The 19,825-nt window shown below is 45.5% G+C and overlaps 2 protein-coding genes across 3 annotated transcripts; one reads left to right on the plus strand and one right to left on the minus strand.

Annotated features, from left to right (window-relative positions):
• Positions 1-10,120: 10,120 nt before the first annotated feature.
• Positions 10,121-15,709, plus strand: LOC125515596 (wall-associated receptor kinase 1-like). 2 transcript variants are annotated; one of them, XM_087529243.1, is made up of 5 exons: positions 10,121-11,088; positions 11,407-11,465; positions 12,657-13,214; positions 13,968-14,120; positions 14,198-15,709. In XM_087529243.1, the coding sequence occupies exons 1-5, from the start codon at positions 10,142-10,144 to the stop codon at positions 15,436-15,438; spliced, it is 2,958 nt and encodes a 985-aa protein (XP_087385369.1). In that variant the 5' UTR covers positions 10,121-10,141; the 3' UTR covers positions 15,439-15,709. The 2 variants fall into 2 exon arrangements, with proteins under 2 accessions (XP_087385369.1, XP_087385368.1); XM_087529242.1 differs by lacking the exon at positions 11,407-11,465 and having other exon boundaries at positions 10,121-11,141.
• Positions 15,710-16,773: 1,064 nt separating this feature from the next.
• Positions 16,774-17,367, minus strand: LOC147967033 (uncharacterized). Its single transcript, XM_087531018.1, has one exon. The coding sequence runs from the start codon at positions 17,365-17,367 to the stop codon at positions 16,774-16,776; it is 594 nt and encodes a 197-aa protein (XP_087387144.1).
• Between the last annotated feature and the right edge of the window lie 2,458 nt (positions 17,368-19,825).

Below are 19,825 nucleotides of genomic sequence, written 5' to 3' on the forward strand. Positions count from 1 at the left end.
ACAAGAACAGAAGCAGTTTCTGTTAAATTTCGTGCAAACACAACTTCTGTCTCTTCCTGAAGCATACGAGAACTTTTTATGCGGTTCTGCTTCAAACCTTCTTTTTCGACGATAAATGTAGTTGTTCAACCTTAACCTGTGCTTTGCAACTCAGAGGATGCAAGTAAGAGGAAGATGAAGCATGAGAAGCACGGGGAACTTCAAGTTGCAGGTGTTGTCGTCTGGGTTATCAATTTCTCTTCTGTTTTCTAAGATGGTTGTTTCCATTTCTTTTAGCCTGTACCATAGCAAGTGCCCTAGCAAGTGTGAATGGTACAGTTGGTAGTGTCTCTTAGCTTTAATCTTGATTCCATTAGCTGCATGAGTGTTGTTTCCGTTTCGCATATAGTTCAGTTGATCGAGTAATTTGCTGGGCATCGGTAGGAGTCTTGGTTCATCAGGTGTGAAGGGTACTGGAGTTGCCAGAGATGGATGAAATCTTTGGCATCTCAGGCTACTGGAGGTACCATGCTTGATCTTCAGGAATTGTTTCAGATTTTTGGAGCCCGATAGAATGTTCTGAGTGTACAGGAAACAATGGATGGACTTTTTGACATCTGTTTGCGCATGAATTTTCAGTTATCGTTTCCAACTTCTTGAGTCAGACGGGGCGGCGGCAGTAGGGGACGGCAGGGGACGGAGGGGACGGAGGGGGCGTGGGGGCGCGGGGGTCGGGGGTCGGGGCGGCGGCGACAGGGGACGGAGGGGGCCTGGGGGCGCGGGGGCGGGGGTCGGGGCGGCGGCGGCAGGGGACGGAGGGGACGGAGGGGGCGTGGGGGCGCGGGGGCGGGGGTCGGGGTGGCGGTGGCAGGGGACGGAGGGGGCGGAGGGGGCGGAGGGGGCGTGCAGGCGCGGCGGCGGCGTACGGTTGGGGCGGAGGGGGCGTACTGAGTGGGGAGGAAGGGAGGGAGGGGAATAGGTGGAGTGGGGGGGGAAGCGTACTAATGGCGCACCGAGCGGCGGTGCGCCATTAGAAAGTTTTTTTTTGCCAAAAAGTAAAAAAAAAATTACTGGCGCACTCTGTCGCCAGTGCGCCATTAGTAGTTCTAACTACTAATGGCGAACTTTGCCCGGATGCGCCATTAGAATGTTTGAAAAAATGAAAAAAAATTGTTTTACTAGTGGCGCACCTTCTGCCTGGTGCGCCATTAGTGTATTCCACACTAATGGCGTATCTCCACCAGGTGCGCCATTAGTATGTAGTAGTGGCGCACCACTTCTCTGGTGCACCATTAGTGTCAATCCTATCTTTAGCCCTTTTCCTAGTAGTGTCCATGAAATCATAATGTACATCGTCGGGCAGGTAATCTCTAAGATTGCTATAACCGGGCACCATCCTCGGATCGACGATGTCTCTAGGCACCTTGAGCGGGGGGCACGATTAATTCCCTTGTTCGCCGAGCTGGGCAATTTGTTTCCCAGCTGCTCGTCGTTCTTTCATCCTTTGATCACTGACTGTAGTTCCCGACCGCTCCGCTTCGGCCCATGTCTTTCGGCGGAGACTTGGGTGGTTTTGCCAGGGCAGCCAGAGTGCGCTTCGCTTTCACCGGATCTACCTTCTCCTAAGGAGGTGAATGTCTCTTTGCTTTCAACCCTTGAAACCAGTCATCCACTTCGGTTCGCGCGATCTTCGCGTTCTCCTCCGGGGTCCTCTCGTATGGTAACTTCTCTAGAGTCTTCAGAGAAGGACCGAATCTGTATGTCCTCCCGCCTCTGGCTGTACTGCTAGACGCCGGCCGAGCAGACGGAGCGGCTTTCTTCTTTACTTGCTTACGAGGCGGAGGAGAAGGACTATGACGCGCCGGAGCAGCTGCCGGAGCGGCGGCGGGTCTCTTCCGCCCTTGCTGACGAGGCGGAGAAGGAGAAGGCTGGCTGCTCGAGCGCGCCGGCGCAGGCGGAGAAGGAGGCGGAGTGCCGCCACGCGCCGGGGCCGGCCGAGGGCCCTGATCGTCACTCGCCGGAGGAGGAGGCGGTGGAGGAGGCGGAGTGCCCTGACTCGCCGGAGGAGGAGGAGGCGGAGGCGTCCAGTTCGGAAGGTTGACGAGCTCCTTCCGCCATAGGCATGGAGTCTTCAGAGAAGAATCCAGCCGAGTCTCCCCTTCTCCGGTAGGGTGGTCAAGCGGGAGGTCCTCAAATCCCTCCGTTATTTCATCCGCCATCACCTTAGCATATCCTTCTGGAATCGGCCGGCAGTGAAAAGTTGCGCCGAGTTCATTAGGAAAAACAGAGCCAACAGCCGCCTTGACCTTCATATTAATCCATTGCGTCATAAGATGGCAATTTTGAGACTCCGTGATAGCATCCACGAGATAGCTGGCAGGAGCCGTCAAGACATGCTCCGGCTGAAGCAGCTCGGTGGAAGCCACGCTGCTTCTCCGCTGAGATGGCGGGGTAGCTTCAGGGGAAGCTTCGGCAAGTCGTTTGCTGCGATTTGCTTCTCGTTCCTCTATCGCTTGTACCCTTGCGTGCAGCGCCTGCAGTTCGGTCTGCAGCACTTTCTTCCTCCGCTCGTGGCTTTTGTAACCACCTGCGTCCGGAAACCCAGCCTTCCACGGAATGGAGCCTGGCGTGCCTCGTGTCCGTCCAGGGTGCTCAGGATTTCCGAGGGCCTTTGTGAACTCGTCGTTCTCTCTGTCTGGAAGGAACGTCCCTTTCTGCGCTGCATCGATATAGTACCGAAGCTTCTTCAAGGGTATGTCAAGTTGCTCGTCCGTCCAAATGCACTTCCTTGTTATAGGGTCCAAGGATCCGCTAGCCCTGAAGAACCAAGTCCGGCAACGGTCTGGCCAGTTCATTGTCTCTGGTTCGATCCCTTTATCAAGCAGATCAGTCTCAGCCTTTGCCCACTTAGGCCGGGCTTTGAGGTAGCCACCTGACCCCGTGCGATGGTGAAGCATCTTCTTCGCAGCATTTTTCTTGTTTGTCTCCGACATCTTCTTACTCTTATCCGATGTCTTGTGGGCCACAAACGCGGGCCATTGATCTCTGATCTTCTCATATTTGCCCTTGAATTTTGGTGTCTCTTCTTTGTCGACAAACCTTTTTCAGCTCATTCTTCCACCTCCTGAATAGCTCTGCCATCTTCTTAAGAGCAGCAGACTTAATTAATTGCTCTATAACCGGCTTCTCCGGATCCTCCTCCGACGGTAGGGTGAAATTTGCCTTCAGCTCCTTCCAAAGATCATCTTTCTGCATATCATTGACATAAGACACCTCAGGGTCTTCTTCAGCCGGCTTTAACCATTGGTGGATGCTGATTGGGATCTGGTCCCTAACAAGAACCCCGCACTGAGCAGTAAATGCATCCTTCGTCCGGATGGGTTCAATCGGTAGGCCGTCACGCGCGATTGCTGTGATCTCAAACCTTTCATCCTCGCGCAACTTTTTCTTCGGGCCTCGTCTCTTTACCGAAGTTGTGCTCGATCCGGAGGGCTAGAAAAAAGAAGAAAGACGAGAGTTAATTAATATGTGTACGTACCAAAACAATGAATGCATCAATTAGCTAGTCTCATCACAGGCTTAACTAATATATTTACCTGGCCGGACTCTGTTCGGTCACCGGAGCCGTCACCCTGTTCTTCCGGACCTGCTTCTTCACCTTGCTGTTCTTCCGGACCTGCTTCTTCACCTTGCTGTTCTTCCGGACCTGCTTCTTCACCCTGCTGTTCTTCCAGACCATCATTGTCGTTAAGAAAACACGACATGACATCACCTCCGTCTAAGATTATGTCCCGCAACCTCTCTTCCGCTTCCTCGTCTCGTCCGTGCTCCATTGTTTCTGCAAATATATATTACAACATGGCAATTATTACACAAGCATGACAACACGTGGATATATTAGTTTGGGTGTACTCGTCGAGAGTTTTCACTGTCGAAGTTATCCGGGAGGGGGTAATATCGACAACAATGAGATACATACAGGGGAAAATAATATTATCGGGGAGGGGGTATATATATCGACCCCCCCACGTGTTGAAATTATCGGGAGGGGGTAATATCGACAACGATGAGATACATACACGGGAAAATAATGTTATCGAGGAACGGGTATATCGACCCCCCCCCCCCCCACGTGTTGAAGTTATCGGGAGGGGTTTATATATCGACAACGACGACATACGTACATGGGAAAATAATATTATCGGGGAGGGGGTATATATATCGAACCCCTCCCCACGTGTTGAAGTTATCGGGAGGGGGTATATATATCGACCCCCCCCCCTTGTGTTGAAGTTACCGGGAGGGGGTAATATCGACAACGATGAGATACATACACGGGAAAATAATGTTATCGGGGAGGGGGTATATTGACCCCCCCTGCACATGTTGAAGTTATCGGGAGGGGTATATCGACGACGACAGACCCGATAAAACATAAGAAAACGAAGAAGAAATAAAAAGAGGAGAAGAAGAAAGGAATAGCTAGAGGAGAAGATCGAAGAAAAAAAAAGAAAAAAAGGAACATATACATGAAGTAGTATTGCCTAATTCATTGTTCATATGAATATACAAACATTTGCCCTCTTCTTCTCCTTTCTTCCTCTTCTTATTTCCTTTTTCCTCTCATTCTTTTTCTTCTTCTTCCTTCTTAAAAATACATGAAGTAGTATTGCCTAATTCATTGTTCATATGAATATACAAACATTTGCATATTTACAATAATTAATATCACCAAAAAAATCTATGAACAGAAAAAATCCAAATTTTTCTAAAAAAACTATCTTTTGCATATATACATGAACATATATATACACAGAGAACATATATACATATATATAAAAAACAAGCATATATATGAAAAAAAGCACATATATGAAAAAAAAATGCTAGCTAGGGAGGGCGCCGGCCGGACCAGGAGGACCGCGGGGTCGGCAGCGAGGATGGCGACGAGGTAGTGGGCGCGCGCTCAGGGTAGGGGGCGCGGGCGACGGCGACGGCGGGCCGGGGCAGCGCGCGTCGGGGAAGGGGCCGGCGCGGGCGACGGTGAGGGCGGGCCGGGGCGGCGCGCGTCGGGGCAGGGACGCGGGCGACGGCGACGGGGGCGGGCCGGGGCGGCGCGCGTCGGGGCAGGGGCGCGGGCGACGGCGACGACGGGGGCGGGCCGGGGCGGGCGGCGTCGGGGCATCCTGGTGGCGTCGGCGTCGTCGGGGGCGGCAACTGCAAGATGAGAGTGAAAATTTCCTAAGTGTGGACTTATATAACAGAGCCTTTAGTCCCGGTTCGTGGCAGCAACCGGGACTAAAGGTGGGCATTAGTCCCGGTTGGTGCCACCAACCGGGACCAAAGGCCACTTTCCAGCAGCCCAAAGGCGGCCTTTGGTCCCGGTTGGTGGCACCAAACGGGACTAAAGGGGGTCATTGGTACCGGTTCGTCGCACCAACCGGGACCAATGCCCCCCTTTAGTCCCGGTTGGTGCCACCAACTGGGACCAAAGGCCTTGTGCTGCTGCGCCCGCGTCGAAAGTTTAGTCCCACCTCGCTAGTTGAGAGGGGTGCGCAGTGGTTTATAAGCCCCACTGTCGTACCCCTCTTGAGCTTCTCTCCATTGCAGGCTTTCGGGCCTAATTGTCACTGCTATGCCTGTGGGCCTACTGGGCCTCCTGCGGGCCTGAATCCTGGCCCATGGATGGGTTTCTAATCGTATTCAGGCTGTGGGGGCCCAATAGGTGGCACTTTTTTGTTTTTTTGTTGCTTTATTTATTTTATTTTCTTTTGTTTTTTGCTTTATTTTTTAATTCCTTATGCTTTTAGTTTTAGAAAAATTATAAACTTTTTGTTATAGCCATTAGTTTTCAAATTTGAAAACACTTTTTTTGTTTTTTTTCTTTCCTTTTTTGCTTTATTTATTTTATTTTGTCTCTACTTACAACATAATACTTATTGTTGCTATTTTTATTTTTATTTCAGTTTTTTTGTTTTGTTTTCTGCATTATTTATTTTCTTTTGTTTTTTGCTTTATTTTTTAATTCTTTTTGTTTTTAGTTTTAGAAAAATTATAAACTTTCTGTTAGTGCCATTAGTTTTCAAATTAGAATAGTTAAAATTTGAATTCTTTGAAATTTGTGTGAATCACAAGTTTGTTGCCCTCTTGAGAGTGTTCTTGGTGAGAACATTGTTGACAAGGAGTGAACCGGGATTAATGGTATTACGAGGGCCAAACCATAAGACATTAAAGCATTTGAAATAAACTCTGAAAAAGTTGGCATAGCATGTGCATGTACAAAATGGAGAATGGTATCATACTCGTCTGTTACGAAGTTGGCATGATATCGTCATAATAGTTGCGGGAGAAAGTCTTCACTTTTTCTTCGCTTGTGCCATTTGCTTATTGCGCCGTAACCATGGATAATCTTCATCGTTTATCAGGATGCTTGGGTCAGCCTTGACTTTGAAGGGAGGAATTTCATGAAACTTTTCATAATCTTCAGACATGTCTGTCTTGCCCTCCACTCCCACGATGTCCTTTTTTCCTGAAAGAACTATGTGGCGCTTTGGCACATCGTATGATGTATTCGCTTCCTTATCTTTTCTTTTTCTCGGTCTGGTAGACATGTCCTTCACATAGATAACCTGTGCCACATCATTGGCTAGGACGAACGGTTCGTCAGTGTACCCAAGATTTTTCAGATCCACTGTTGTCATTCCGTACTGTAGGTCTACCTGTATCCCGCCTCCTGACAGATTAACCCATTTGCACTTAAACAAAGGGACCTTAAAATCATGTCCGTAGTCAAGTTCCCATATGTCCACTATGTAACCATAATATGTGTCCTTTCCCTTCCCGGTTGTTGCATCAAAGCGGACACCGCTGTTTTGGTTGGTGCTCTTTTGATCTTGTCAAATCGTGTAAAATGTATTTCCATTTATCTCGTATCCTTTGTAAATCAATACAGTCAAAGATGGTCCCCTGGACAACAAGTACAGCTCATCACAAACAGTGTTGTCACCTCTGAAACGTGTTTCCAACCAACTGCTGAAAGTCCTGATGTGTTCACATGTAATCCAGTCGTCGCACTGCTCCGGGTGTTTGAAGCGCAGACTATTCTTGTGTTCATCGACATACCGGGACCAATGGTGGTGGGCCAGGAGCCAGGCCCATTGGTCCCGATTCGTCCCACCAACCGGGACCAAAAGGTCCAGACGAACCGGGACCAATGGCCCACGTGGCCCGGCCGGCCCCCTGGGCTCACGAACCGGGTCCAATGCATCCATTGGTCCCGGTTCTAGACTGAACCGGGACTAATGGGCTTACCCGGCCTGAACCTTTGCCCCCTTTTCTACTAGTGAACCAGGAAAGAACTCCCTCTAGAATAAACTTAAATGGGCCGGCCCATAGAAAGAGGCGCTCCCGCACCACTTTTGAATAAAGCATTAAGCAGCGCTGAAGGCGGTAAATAGGAAATTCACAAACAACAGGTAGTTAGTATCACTGGCACCGGTGAAGTAGAAGGGCGGCAAACCCGAAGATAAGGAGCAGGGGAGGCCCTAGGTCCATTGGGCTCGAGCTAACCAAGCCATATACTTGATCGTTGAACAACCCAGCCCTCTCTTTGGGCCTGCACTCACTCACGAGGGTACAAGTCTAGGCAAAAACCACGTAACATCGCAATCCTCTATAACACTAAGCCCACTAATTTTAAAGAGCCAACATTGAATTGAGGTCTCAAATTAGAATTGGATCACCTGATTTTAACCGAGTAAAAATTTCTCAAAGCACTCTCATTCATTTATTTCATACTATACATTATGCTTCCTAATTTTTAAGGCCCCATAATTAATCGACTTATTCAATTTAGAATTAGGTCAATCGATTTGGACTGGGTCAACACTTTATCAAGCTCTCCCCTTCAATTCTTTTAATTCACTAGGTTCTCTAATTTTAAAGCTCTTTCATTCAATTGAGGTATTCAACTTTGGATTTGGTTTACGATTTTGACGGGCCAACGATTTTTCAGATCAATCAGCAGCAACCAACCTATTAAAACATATCAATTCCGTGCGCCCTCCCATCACTTAGAAAAAGAAGCTCCACATGTGATGTTGTAGCACCAGTATAGTAGTACATGCGACCACCGACACCAAATTTCTCCACATAAATATAGGTTGGTTAGCAGATAACTCAGAATCGCACTGCGAAAGACCCACCAAATCACCGCTTTATCAATAAAAATAAAACACACTCTATCATCTCCACCACCTACTAAACTAAATATTCCATCAGTTCCAAAATATAAGGGGTATTAGTTTTGTAGAAAGTCAAATTTCTTCAACTTTGACCAAGTTCAGAGTAAAAATATCAACATCCACAATATTAAATAAAAATACTATGAAAATTCATTTCATGTTGAATTTAAAGTACTGATTTGATATTACGGATTTTGATATATTTCTCTACAAATTTTTTAAACTTAAAAGGTTTGACTTTGCAAAAATGTAATACATCATATATTTTGAAACAGAGTGGTTATTTTTTGAAGAAACCCAACAGCACAAACGGCGTAGCAAAGCGCACTCAACCCTTCTAGTAGTAGTGCTATGTGACAGGCATGCTCGCATGTCTATGTCTTTCGGGTGGATGTAGCGTGTGGAAAATCTGTAAAATTTGTGACTGGACCCGTCAATGTGCACGTACTCTACCCGTCAATGTGGGCCCGGGGATTGATTGGATGGTCCTCAGTAGTTCCCTGCACTGCACGGCCACAAGCATAAACGTATCCTTCTCCTTGGCCACATATCCTGACGTACCTTGACTGTAGTTAGAGAAAAGTATACTTTTTGTCCCTCAACTCTTGGTGAAGTCTAGATTTGGTTCCTCAACTTCGAAATCGGACAACTTGCACTCCCAACTAACGAAACCGGACAAGGTTTGTCTCTGGTCTCGATTTTGACCGGTTTTGGTGCTGACTGACCCCGGTTTTGACCGGTGCCGACTAAAATTCGCGTAATTTTTTCATATCCGTGAACTTTTTAAAATTCACATACTCTTTTCAAATCCACATAGTTTTTCAAGGTCGTGCAATTTTTTCAAAAATAAACATACCTTTTTCAAATCTGTGAACTATTTTGAAATTTGTGTACTTTTCCAAATCCATGATTTTTTTAATTTGCGTAATTTTCTCAAATCAGTGTATTTTTTCAACTTCGTGTAATTTTATCGAATCCAAGTATTTTTTTTCAAATCCATCTGTTTTTAAAATTCGCGTACTTGTTTCAAATCCGCATACTTTTTAAAGTTCGTGTATTTTTTTCAAATCCGTGTTCCTTTCCAATCCATGAACTTTGTTTGAAATTCACATACTTGTTTCAAGTTGACATAAATTTTCAAATCCACACATTTTTTTCTAATTCGCGAAGATATTCAAATCCGCATACGTTTTCAATTTCACATAAAATTTTCAAACCCAAAAAAATATACGTGAATAGGAATAAGTATGTCAATTTTTAAAAATTACATGAATTTAAAAAAAACCACAGGAACTTTAAAGAAGTATGTGGATTTAAAAAAAAGTATGTGAACTTGGAAAAAGTACGCAGATTTGAAAAAGTACACAAATTTTTAAAAAGTTCACGTATTTGAAGAAAATACCCGAATTTGAAAATATTAAACGGACTTGGAAAAGGTATGCGAATTTGAGTCGGCACGGTCAAAACCGGGTTGGGACAGCACGAAAACCGGTCAAAACCGTGACCAGGGATAAATCTTGGCCGGTTTCAGTAGTTAAGGGCGCAAGTTGTCCGGTTTTGAAGTTGAGAGACCAAATCTAGACTTCGCCAAGAATTAAGGGATGAAAAGTATACTTTTCTCTAAATTTTTTTGCCAGGCGTAGCGTTACCAAGCGGCTACCATCACCAGCTGGCCAAGCCCAAGCTGCACTCGGCATATGTAGCGACAGGCGACGACCGCGCGCGGGTCATGCACGTCGTAAGTACTGGTGGTAACTTCCCGCAAAACAATAATAAGAAAAATAATTCCTTGTGGTAACAAACCCGGCGATGACCGTAGACTACTCTGCACGGCATCCTGCTTTTAATACGCGATCGATACACTCTCAATAGTATTTCTGTACTGTATCCATCTACTATCTGTTATTGATCCTATATATATGGCCACCATAACACAAAACCAAGAACCAACACCTAGACCAAACTTGCCCGCCGTCGGAGCCACGATGAGCGCCGTGTGCTTTTTGTTGGCGTGCCTGGCGGCAGCTCTGCAGCCAACGTCGGCCACCGAGGCTGGAAGCGGTGGGATCTTGCATATCCCTTCCGCCGCCGACCTGGCTCGGGCTCGCTGCCCTTCCAGATGCGGTGGTGTTGCCATTCACTACCCATTCGGGATAGGGCCGGGCTGCTTCCGGCAAGGCTTCGAGCTCACCTGCAACAGCACCGCAGGTCATAAGAGGCTCTTTCTAGGCAACAGTACCACTGAGGTCCTTGAGTTGCAGCTCGCAGAAAATGGACTTCGAGTCTCTCCTATCCACTTCAACGTCACCATGAAACCAGGTATGAACGACACCTATAACATGTCATGGGAGGCCCCTGTTAAAGGTGTTATGGCTTCTGAAGAAACTAGCTTGTTCGTTGTTGGTTGTGGTGTGGGTGTCTACTTGTTCGGCCATGATACCAACAAGCCCATAGGTTCTTGCATGAGTATTTGCCGAGGCAACAAAGAGGCCATGAATGAGGCAAATGCAAACCAGTACGGTGGCTGGGATTATGGGATGGGATACTGTTCCATCCGTTTGCAGCCGGACGTGCGAGCCTTTGGGTTCATAGTTGGCCGCCTTAATGGTGGCTTCTCAGCACTATCAAGTCAAGGTGAAGGGCTCTCTAATAGTATCAAAGTTTTCTTGGCGGAATATTACGAATTTCATACGGTTGACATCTATTCAAGTAAGATAGACGAACGGAATGTTGACGAGCCATATTTTAGCATGGCCATCACGGATCAACCAAACTGTAAAAATGCTCAGAAGAACATGTCAAGCTATGCTTGTAGCACTGACAGCATTTGCCTGGATCTGCCATCAGCTGAAGGCTATTCGTGTCGGTGCCCCAGTTACGCAGATGATGAGAATCCGTACATTATGGACGGCTGTCAAGGTCAGGACTTTACTCTTTACTTAGGATTATATATAAAAATATTCAACTGACATGTCATGAGTATTATATTCATATATGCACGCTTGAATATTATGGTAACTTTTGCACCAATGTTGTCGATTAATACAAGTTTTCTTCTCTGTTTAAAGCTCGCCGCCATTTTTTATTGGGAAAAAAATCATTATGCATCCTAGGTAAAATATATAGTTAGTAGTGCTACCAAAAAAAGTACTAATTATCTGCCATCTGGAGGCTACTCGTGTAGCTGCCGCCGTTACACAAACGACCACAATCCGTATCTTATGGATGGTTGTCAACAACCAGGTCAGCAATCTACTCTTTAATCAGGAATATAAAAATATTGAACTGCCATGTCATGATTACTGGACTCATATATGCATGATTAAATATTGTGGTAATTTCTGTACCAAGATATATTGTAGTAACTTTTTCTCTCCTTTTTTATGCTCGTTGTACTTTTTTTAGATTTTTTTTTGTCCTTGTTAAAATACAATTTGTTCTCCCAAAAAGCAAGCACTAATTCTTTCTTGCCCAAGACTCCAAATTGCCAATCATAGAAGTTCGAAAATTAGGACACGCCTTTTCTTCAGAATCTTTTGACACGTTTGGATGTGCTACTGTTATTGATTGTATTTTTTACTAGTGCCACATGGTGTAACTTAATTCCCAGTTCTCATATTGTCTCTACTAGTGGAGAATTCTTGACAAGCTGTTAATAAGACTTGTGATGTTTTTGTTACTCCCTCCATCTGGCATAAGGCATACTCGTAGTTCTAGGACATAAATTTTACTAACTAAATGTGAATTATATGTTGTAATATAAATATATATTTAGAAACAATATTTGCATATGAATCTAGTGATATACTCCCTCCATTCCAAAATATAGTGCGCCCGCGCTTCCCGAGGTCCAACTTTGACCATAAATTTAACCAACGAGACCAACTGCGGCGGGAGAAAAAAATTATATAATTGAAAACTTCTTTCGAATACGAATTCACTGATATAATTTTTGCTCCCGCCGCAATCGGCCTTGGTAGTTAAATTTACAGTCAAAGTTGAAGCACGTGGATAGAGAAAGCACTACATTATGGAATGGAGGGAGTACTTTTGATGACATATAACATTGTTTTGATGCCACTACCTACTTTAATAAAATGGCTGTGTGCATGGTTTGATGCAGAGGCCGAGGGTAATCCTCTTTTTTTAAACTGCTTTAGGTAGTTAAATCAATGACCTAGAACTACGCGCATGTCCTATGCACCGAGACAAAGGGAGTAGTATCCACCCAGTTAATGGGATTGGTTTTTGACAAGTAGTACCAAGTTTCTTTGTAATGTTTTAGCTAGCAATTACACTTGGTATTATTATTTAATGATTTAAAATTTCTCGATCTAGTATTGATAGGATGACCATTAATTCGCATAATCTTAATGTAACTTCTCATGTGGCAGTCTCCCAGTGTGACTTCTTACTATGTCAATCTACTTGCAGCGCAATACAATCCCAATCATAAAGGAGGTTGCACCAAATTTTGCGGGAACACAAGTATGCACTTCCCATTTGGGCTTGAAAAAGGTTGCTACGCTGCTGAAAAGTTTCGACTTAACTGTACATCAGAAAACATCACAATTCTTGATCGAGGGGGTAACAATATTGATGAAGGTGCCAAATTAATCGTGGACAACATTTCAGTGAATGAAGGATATCTTACTGTTAGACAAACAAAAAATAACTCAAGGTATGGTAATGAAGAGCTCGCGGTAATAGGGTATACAAGCAATGGGGACTGGGAAGTAGAAGACATCTATTCAGATGGTTTTCATTTATCTGAAGAATACGGTATGAAGTTGTTGTGGTCTGTCGATAATTTGACCTGTTCGAAGGCTATGAGCAAGCAAAGAAGTGATACATACGCATGTCGTAGCAGCAATAGCACTTGCATTATTGTCAACCAACCAGGCTACAAGAATGTGGTGATGCAGCTTGGCTATCGTTGCCAGTGCTCTCAAGGTTTTGATGGAAATCCATACATACTAAACGGATGCCAAGGTAAATACACTACAACTGCCAGTACAAATTATCTTCCAACTGCACGGACGATTTTTCAAGTACATGAAATGATTGACTAAAACATTGCAATGATAAATCTAGCAGGATTCATGTGATGCAATCTGTCGGTCACCTTGATCCAAAGAATTTATTTCCTTCTTAGAGGATTTAGGCTAGACATGCTACTCAAATCATACGAACTCATTAACATGTCTCATTTTGGTTATGTGCATCACATGATGTAGAGACTAGAAGAATTGTACATTATGGTAGATTATGCTAAATTACCCTAGCCATGCACTAGTACAACATTTTCACTAATTCATGAAAATGGTAACATAGGGATTGATCCTTGTTCGAGCTAACACTAAATATCACCATCATGTATAAGATTAATCTTATACAACATTTTTTTGTCTTTTATAATGTGCGCATACAAACTTTCAGAATATAGTGACATTTGCATACACATAAACAAGTAAATTCACCTCATGGAAATAATATGTTATTAACATATATGAAATCAAACATATGTGTATAATTTTAGGTTTTTACATAGTTTGGTTGTTTACAGACATGTTCTTAGAAACAATAATGACCAATGGTGTATTTTGAAGATCGCATTGCTTCATAGAGGTAGTTTTAATGTCTCTAGGATGAGTGCTAGGCCAAGGGTGCCCTGGTTATGGTTCTACCATTTCTACCAAATATTTTTAGGCATCATTTGTTTCTCACATACCTACCCATTTACAGATGTCAATGAGTGTTTGTTGATGAATGTTTGCAACGGCCCTTGCCTAAATTATCCCGGAGGCTATAATTGCAGTGAGTGCACCCATGGAAAAGAGTTTGATCCAATAGAACTCAAATGTGTCATGTCAACAAAGAGACGCAATCTTCTCTTAGGTAAAGCACCCCTTGGTATAAATTGCAACTTGCATATTGGGATATTTTTTTCATAATAACTAATATTGGATGTATAGGTATCGCAACTGGAATTAGTTGTGGCCTTGGTGCCATTATTCTTGTGCTAGGTGCAACAATACTCATCAACAAGTGGAAGAGCGGCATACAGAAGAGAATTCGAAGGGCATACTTCAAGAAAAATCAAGGCCTACTCTTGGAACAACTAATATTAGACGAAAGAGCCACAGATAAAACAAAGATATTCTCCTTGGAGGAATTAGATAAAGCAACCAACAACTTTGATGTCAGTCGTATTCTTGGTCGTGGAGGACATGGCACAGTTTACAAAGGGATTCTATCTGATCAACGTGTAGTGGCCATAAAAAAGTCTAAGCTGGTGGAGCAAACTGAGATTGACCAGTTTATCAATGAGGTTGCCATCCTATCACAAATCATTCATCGGAATGTGGTCAAGCTTTTTGGTTGTTGTCTCGAAACAGAAGTGCCATTGCTAGTTTATGAGTTCATACCCAATGGCACACTATATGATCTTCTTCACAATGATGTAAGTGTTCAGTGCTTACTTTTATGGGGTGATCGCATTAGGATTGCTGTAGAAGCTGCAGGTGCTCTTGCTTATCTCCACTCAGCTGCTGCGATACCAATTTTCCATAGAGATGTCAAATCTTCCAATATACTCCTAGATGACAACTTTACTACCAAGGTTTCTGACTTTGGTGCTTCGAGGTCTTTATCACTTGATCAAACACATGTAGTGACAATTGTACAAGGAACTTTTGGTTACTTAGACCCCGAGTACTACCATACTGGGGAGCTAAGTGAGAAGAGTGATGTTTATAGCTTTGGAATTATACTGGTGGAGCTTCTGATGAGAAAGAAGCCAATTTTTATTAATGAACAAGGTATAAAACAAAGCTTGGCTCATTACTTTGTGGAAGGACTTCAGCAGGGAGTTCTGTTGGAAATCATGGATCCCCAGGTTGCAGAAGAAGCGAACCAGAATGAAATTGATGACATTGCCTCAGTTGCGGAAGCATGCTTGAAAACCAAAGGAAAAGAAAGACCTACCATGAAAGAGGTAGAAATGAAGTTGCAACTCCTAAAAACTAGAAGGTTAAGAAGTCAACTTCCTCGCATAAATGATGGAGAGATCGAGTCACTTGGGTGCTTAAATGGCACTAGCTCTCATGCACAGAGCAACAGCATTGTCAGTAATGTTGGCTTAACACCTACATGCAGCTCCGGAAAGTACAGTCTGGAGCAAGAGTTTTTAAACTCGGCCAGCTTTCCACGCTAGCAAAGCACACAGTGGGATGATCATCTGCTTACTAAGCTTCTGAGGTGCATGTCAGGTACCCTACACGTGCTTATATAGAAAAACTATGTAATGTACGTAGTTCCTTTTAGTAGGAGTATACCATGTAAACTCCTGAATTGTATTTGCAGCTTATCTTATGTGTGTAATTTCTTTAGACGACAACTCGTTGCAATTAAGCTACGGTGGTGAATAAAGGTATTTCACGGTGTTTTTGTTTTGAACAAAAAAACAGATGTACACATTTCTCGCATATTTTTATGTTTTGGGGAAAAATAATATGCATTTTTTATCTGCGAAATGTTTTCCCTTCCCCATCCGAGCCGCCGCGCGTGGTGGCCTGAGCCGCGAAGGGTGATGCTTCTCGTTGTCGCCAGCCGGTAGAGTGCTCTGCTGGGCAGGCCGGAGACAGGTTGGGGAGCCCAGCCGTCGAGCAGCAGCAGCCCCTCGCCCCTGGCCGTTGGAAACAGTATAGCATATAGTAATATGTTTTCTTTATTGTATTATTGCTCTTAACTAAATGAACTCGCAAGAAAACAAAGATGAGTCATTAATTCTTTTTTGTGTACTTTTCTTTGGGGGTTTTTAGGCTAAATAGTAGGCCAACCAGCTGCATTTTCCAAAAAATATATCAAAGAAAGCTATGTACAAAAATGAAAAGACTGAATAGCTTTTTTAGATTAAAAAAAACTGAATAGCTAATAATACAAGGCTGACTGCCCCCCAAGAATGGACTCCCTCTGTCCAGAAATGTGACGTCTCTGTGGGGTACATCTTTATGGATTGGATGGGCAAAATGGGAGGGGACTCAGCCCCAAGCCTGAAAAAGGAGGAGGGGTCACTTGTAATTGGGGATGGGGTGCCATGAGAGGACGACTATTTTACTTTCTCCATCTGAAAATAAGTGTCTCAACACTTATTTTCAGACGAAAAAGTATGTTATATTAGTATTTACAGGTTTTTTAGCTATTCATTTGTTCAGACTACTGTTGAGTGTCTATGTCCCTGTAAGAGCATCTCCAACAGGCGCCGAATGCGCCGCGCGCAAAAAACAGCTTTAGCGCGCGTCCATCGCCTAGTTTGGCGCGGCGCGCAGCGCCCGCTCCAGCAGCCGCGCTAAAATGCAGCGCGCGCGCCGCTCCAGCAACGCGCAAAAAATGCAGCGGCGCGCTCATTCTACAAACTAGATGTAGGCATTGAAAGCATAGAAACTAAATAGATTGCATAGATTTTTTAAAAATGATACAAAGGTATTTTACATCAGAAACATAGATTGCACGACAAACGATAAAAATCTAGATAGATTGCATAAAAAAACTACTCTAAGTCGTTATCATCATTACCATTATCATCCTCGGCGGTGTCGTCCGAGGTATCTAGCCATATGTCCAACCACCGATCATCGTCCGGCGTGAAGAACGACTGCCCACCTGCTGCAACGAGATCGGACTGCGCATTCGCCAACGCCTTCCGCCGAGGCCTGTCCAACCGCTCCTCGCGGCGCCTTCGCGTGTCCTCCTCGCGGCGCCTTGCCCAGTAGACTTGCTCGTAGGCGACGTCCTCCGGGTGGCGCCGGCGCCACTCCGCCATGACCCGCTCGTCCTCCTGGGCGACGAGGAGGCGGCGCTGCCGCTCGGCGTGCTCCGCACGGTCTTGCGCCGTGTTCAGACGAGGCGGCGGGGCGACGTCGAGCGCCTGCTGGAGCGTGTACACATCTTGAAAGCTCATCTGGCCGCGCGGCCGGCCTAGGCGCCACGCCGCCGCGTCGTACGCGCGGGCGGCCTCGCGCGCCGTCCCGTAGGTGCCGAGGCCGAGCCGGAGATCGCCGGAGCGTATCTCCGAGTAGTAGCCGATGTTGGGGCGCAGGCGGACGCCGCGGTAGCCGGACGCTCCTCGGCGGCGCGGCGGCATGGCGGCGCGGCGGTGGCGGGGCGCTGGAGCGGTGGAGGCGCGTTGGTGGCGGGGCGCTGGAGCGGCGCGTGGCAGAGACGGAGAGGAAGAGGAGAAGAGGAGGCGTGCAAAAGGCGCGTGGCGCGCGCCGCACTTTATAGGCGCGCCGGAAGCGGTGCGCAAAAAATAGCGCGCGAGATGGCGCCTTTTCACGCGCGCGTGCAAACGGTTCCCGCACGCGCGAGTTTCCCACCACCGCTGGAGCGCGGCAAAATGCTCCGCGCGCGCTAAAAGCTGGGTTTACCGCACGTGCGCGTCGTTTGACGCGGCCATTGGAGATGCTCTAACTCAGCCCCAGGCCTAGAAGTGTGCAACCTACGCATAAGGCACAGGTTCCCTAGGTCAAAGGGGCCCAAAACGCTAACGCCATGTGTACGCCTTGAGCACTAAATGAGGAGTGCTCGTTCCCTATCTCCAAGGGTCACTTTGGGTGGGGCCACTGCCATGTTTCACATTCTTGTTGCTCTCTTCGTATTTTATTTTTTAAATTTTTCACATGCATTTTCGCCTTTTTAGAATAAGCAGGGCATTCGGTTGGACTATTTGCTTAGAACAAGGCTAAATGACAGGGCATCAACACGTCCTTGAATGTTGTACTGTGAATACAAGAGTGTGGGTATATTTTTGTCTTCCTAAATGTTACGCTCTACCTTTGCATCAAGCCATGCACACAATCATTTATTAAAATAAATAAAGTATAGTGCCTAGAACATCTTATGTAGCCAAAAAAAATAGAAAACAAATAGCCACAACTGGTTATTGTAGGACACCATGCCTAAACACCTATCGTATTATTGGACCGCCGTCATTCAAACCGGTTGTGCGTTTCCGTGCTCTCATCTCTCATCAGTTGCAGCAAAATATACCCTAATATCATTAGGGGCATAGATGATTCTGGTGTTAAGGTGCCAAGCAGGACCAGGAAACTGAAGGCCCTGCGTACACTGCGATATGTTCACCTTGCTTGGGGAAATGCCATTGTAAAAGAGATAAAAGGTCTCACTGGCCTGCAGAAGCTAGGAGTGGTCGGCATCAACAAGAGAAATGGTTTGGGTTTCTGTTCAGCTATTTCCAGTCTCAACCGTCTTGAATCGTTGTCAGTGCAGTCAAGTGATAGCCTAGATGGCTGTTTGGATGGCATGCCCGCAGCTCCAGAAAACCTGCAGAGCCTCGAGCTATCCGGTAGCCTCGACAAATTGCCGGAATGGATCAAGGGGCTCCAAAATCTTGTGAAGCTCAGGTTAGAACTCAGCAAGCTATCAGGGGACCTCGAAACCATGCAAGTCCTTGGGAACCTACCAAATCTATCCATTCTAGGTTTGTGGGATAGTTGGTTTCAGATCGATGTACTCCAGTTCCAGACTGGCCTTTTTAGAAGGCTCACGGTGCTTGATCGTTTCTACACAAGGATGAAAATTGAATTAGTGGTGTCGTGGATTTGTCACGACAAATGTCCTCATGAAAAAGACTTAGACAGCTTCGGGCCCCGGGAAACATCATCCGGTAATAGCCCTACATGTTGTTTGTGGCTAGGTCTTATTATGCTCATCAGGGAGTTGCAGTATAAGCCGGCTCGCCTTTTGTTGTATCTAGCCTTAGAGATTACTTCCCCCCCTCCCTTCTTGGGGTGCCCTGCCCCTCCTTATATAAATTGGAGGGGCGGGTTACATGTGGAGTTCTACCAAGATTAGGACTAGCCTATCTTCTAATACAAGCCGGATACAAGTCCGGGTCTTGCTTCCTTGTAACGAAAATATTCCTCATGCCTTTCCTCGTAAGCTGGCCCACCAGAACATAAGCCGGCCTTCCCACGAGTCACCTTCTGGGCCGTTGGGCCTTGTCGATCGTCTGACCCACCCACCGGGTCACTAATAAGTCGTCGAGGCTCGGGCGGGTCTCCAGTGAGTCGCCAAGTGTTAGCTGGGTCTCTGATGAGCCGCCAAGTCCGACTGGTTCATATTTCCGGCCGGGTCATACCGCGGGGTATATCCCCGACATTAATTCCCAATTTAATTTGGATTTGTCCATGTTAAACTGATCCTGATCATCCTTAAGTCATTGTCATTTCCTCCTTCTGGAAAGTCTGGGTCAATAGACCAACTTCATAGCCCATTTGCTTGTAGAAGAAATATTTTAAATAAAGAATCCATTTGAGTCGGCCTTCAATGCTCTGACTTGACAAAAATATTGGTCTTGAAATATTCAACTGATATCCAGCTAGCTTGAAAATATAAAACTTGCCGAGTTATGATTTCCAAAATTGTCGTGTTATAAAAACTGATGACTCCAGGTCATGACTGTTATAGACGCCGGGTCATGATTGTTGCCAACACCGTGTCACACAATTGATCTTTCTGGTTTGCTCAAAACTGAGAATTTGAAGATGTTCCTCCTTTATATGCATATCATGTGTAGTCCC

Source organism: Triticum urartu, chromosome 6A (assembly GCF_056163025.1).
Source record: "Triticum urartu cultivar PI428250 chromosome 6A, HENAU_Tu73, whole genome shotgun sequence".
Classification (NCBI taxonomy): Eukaryota; Viridiplantae; Streptophyta; class Magnoliopsida; order Poales; family Poaceae; genus Triticum; species Triticum urartu.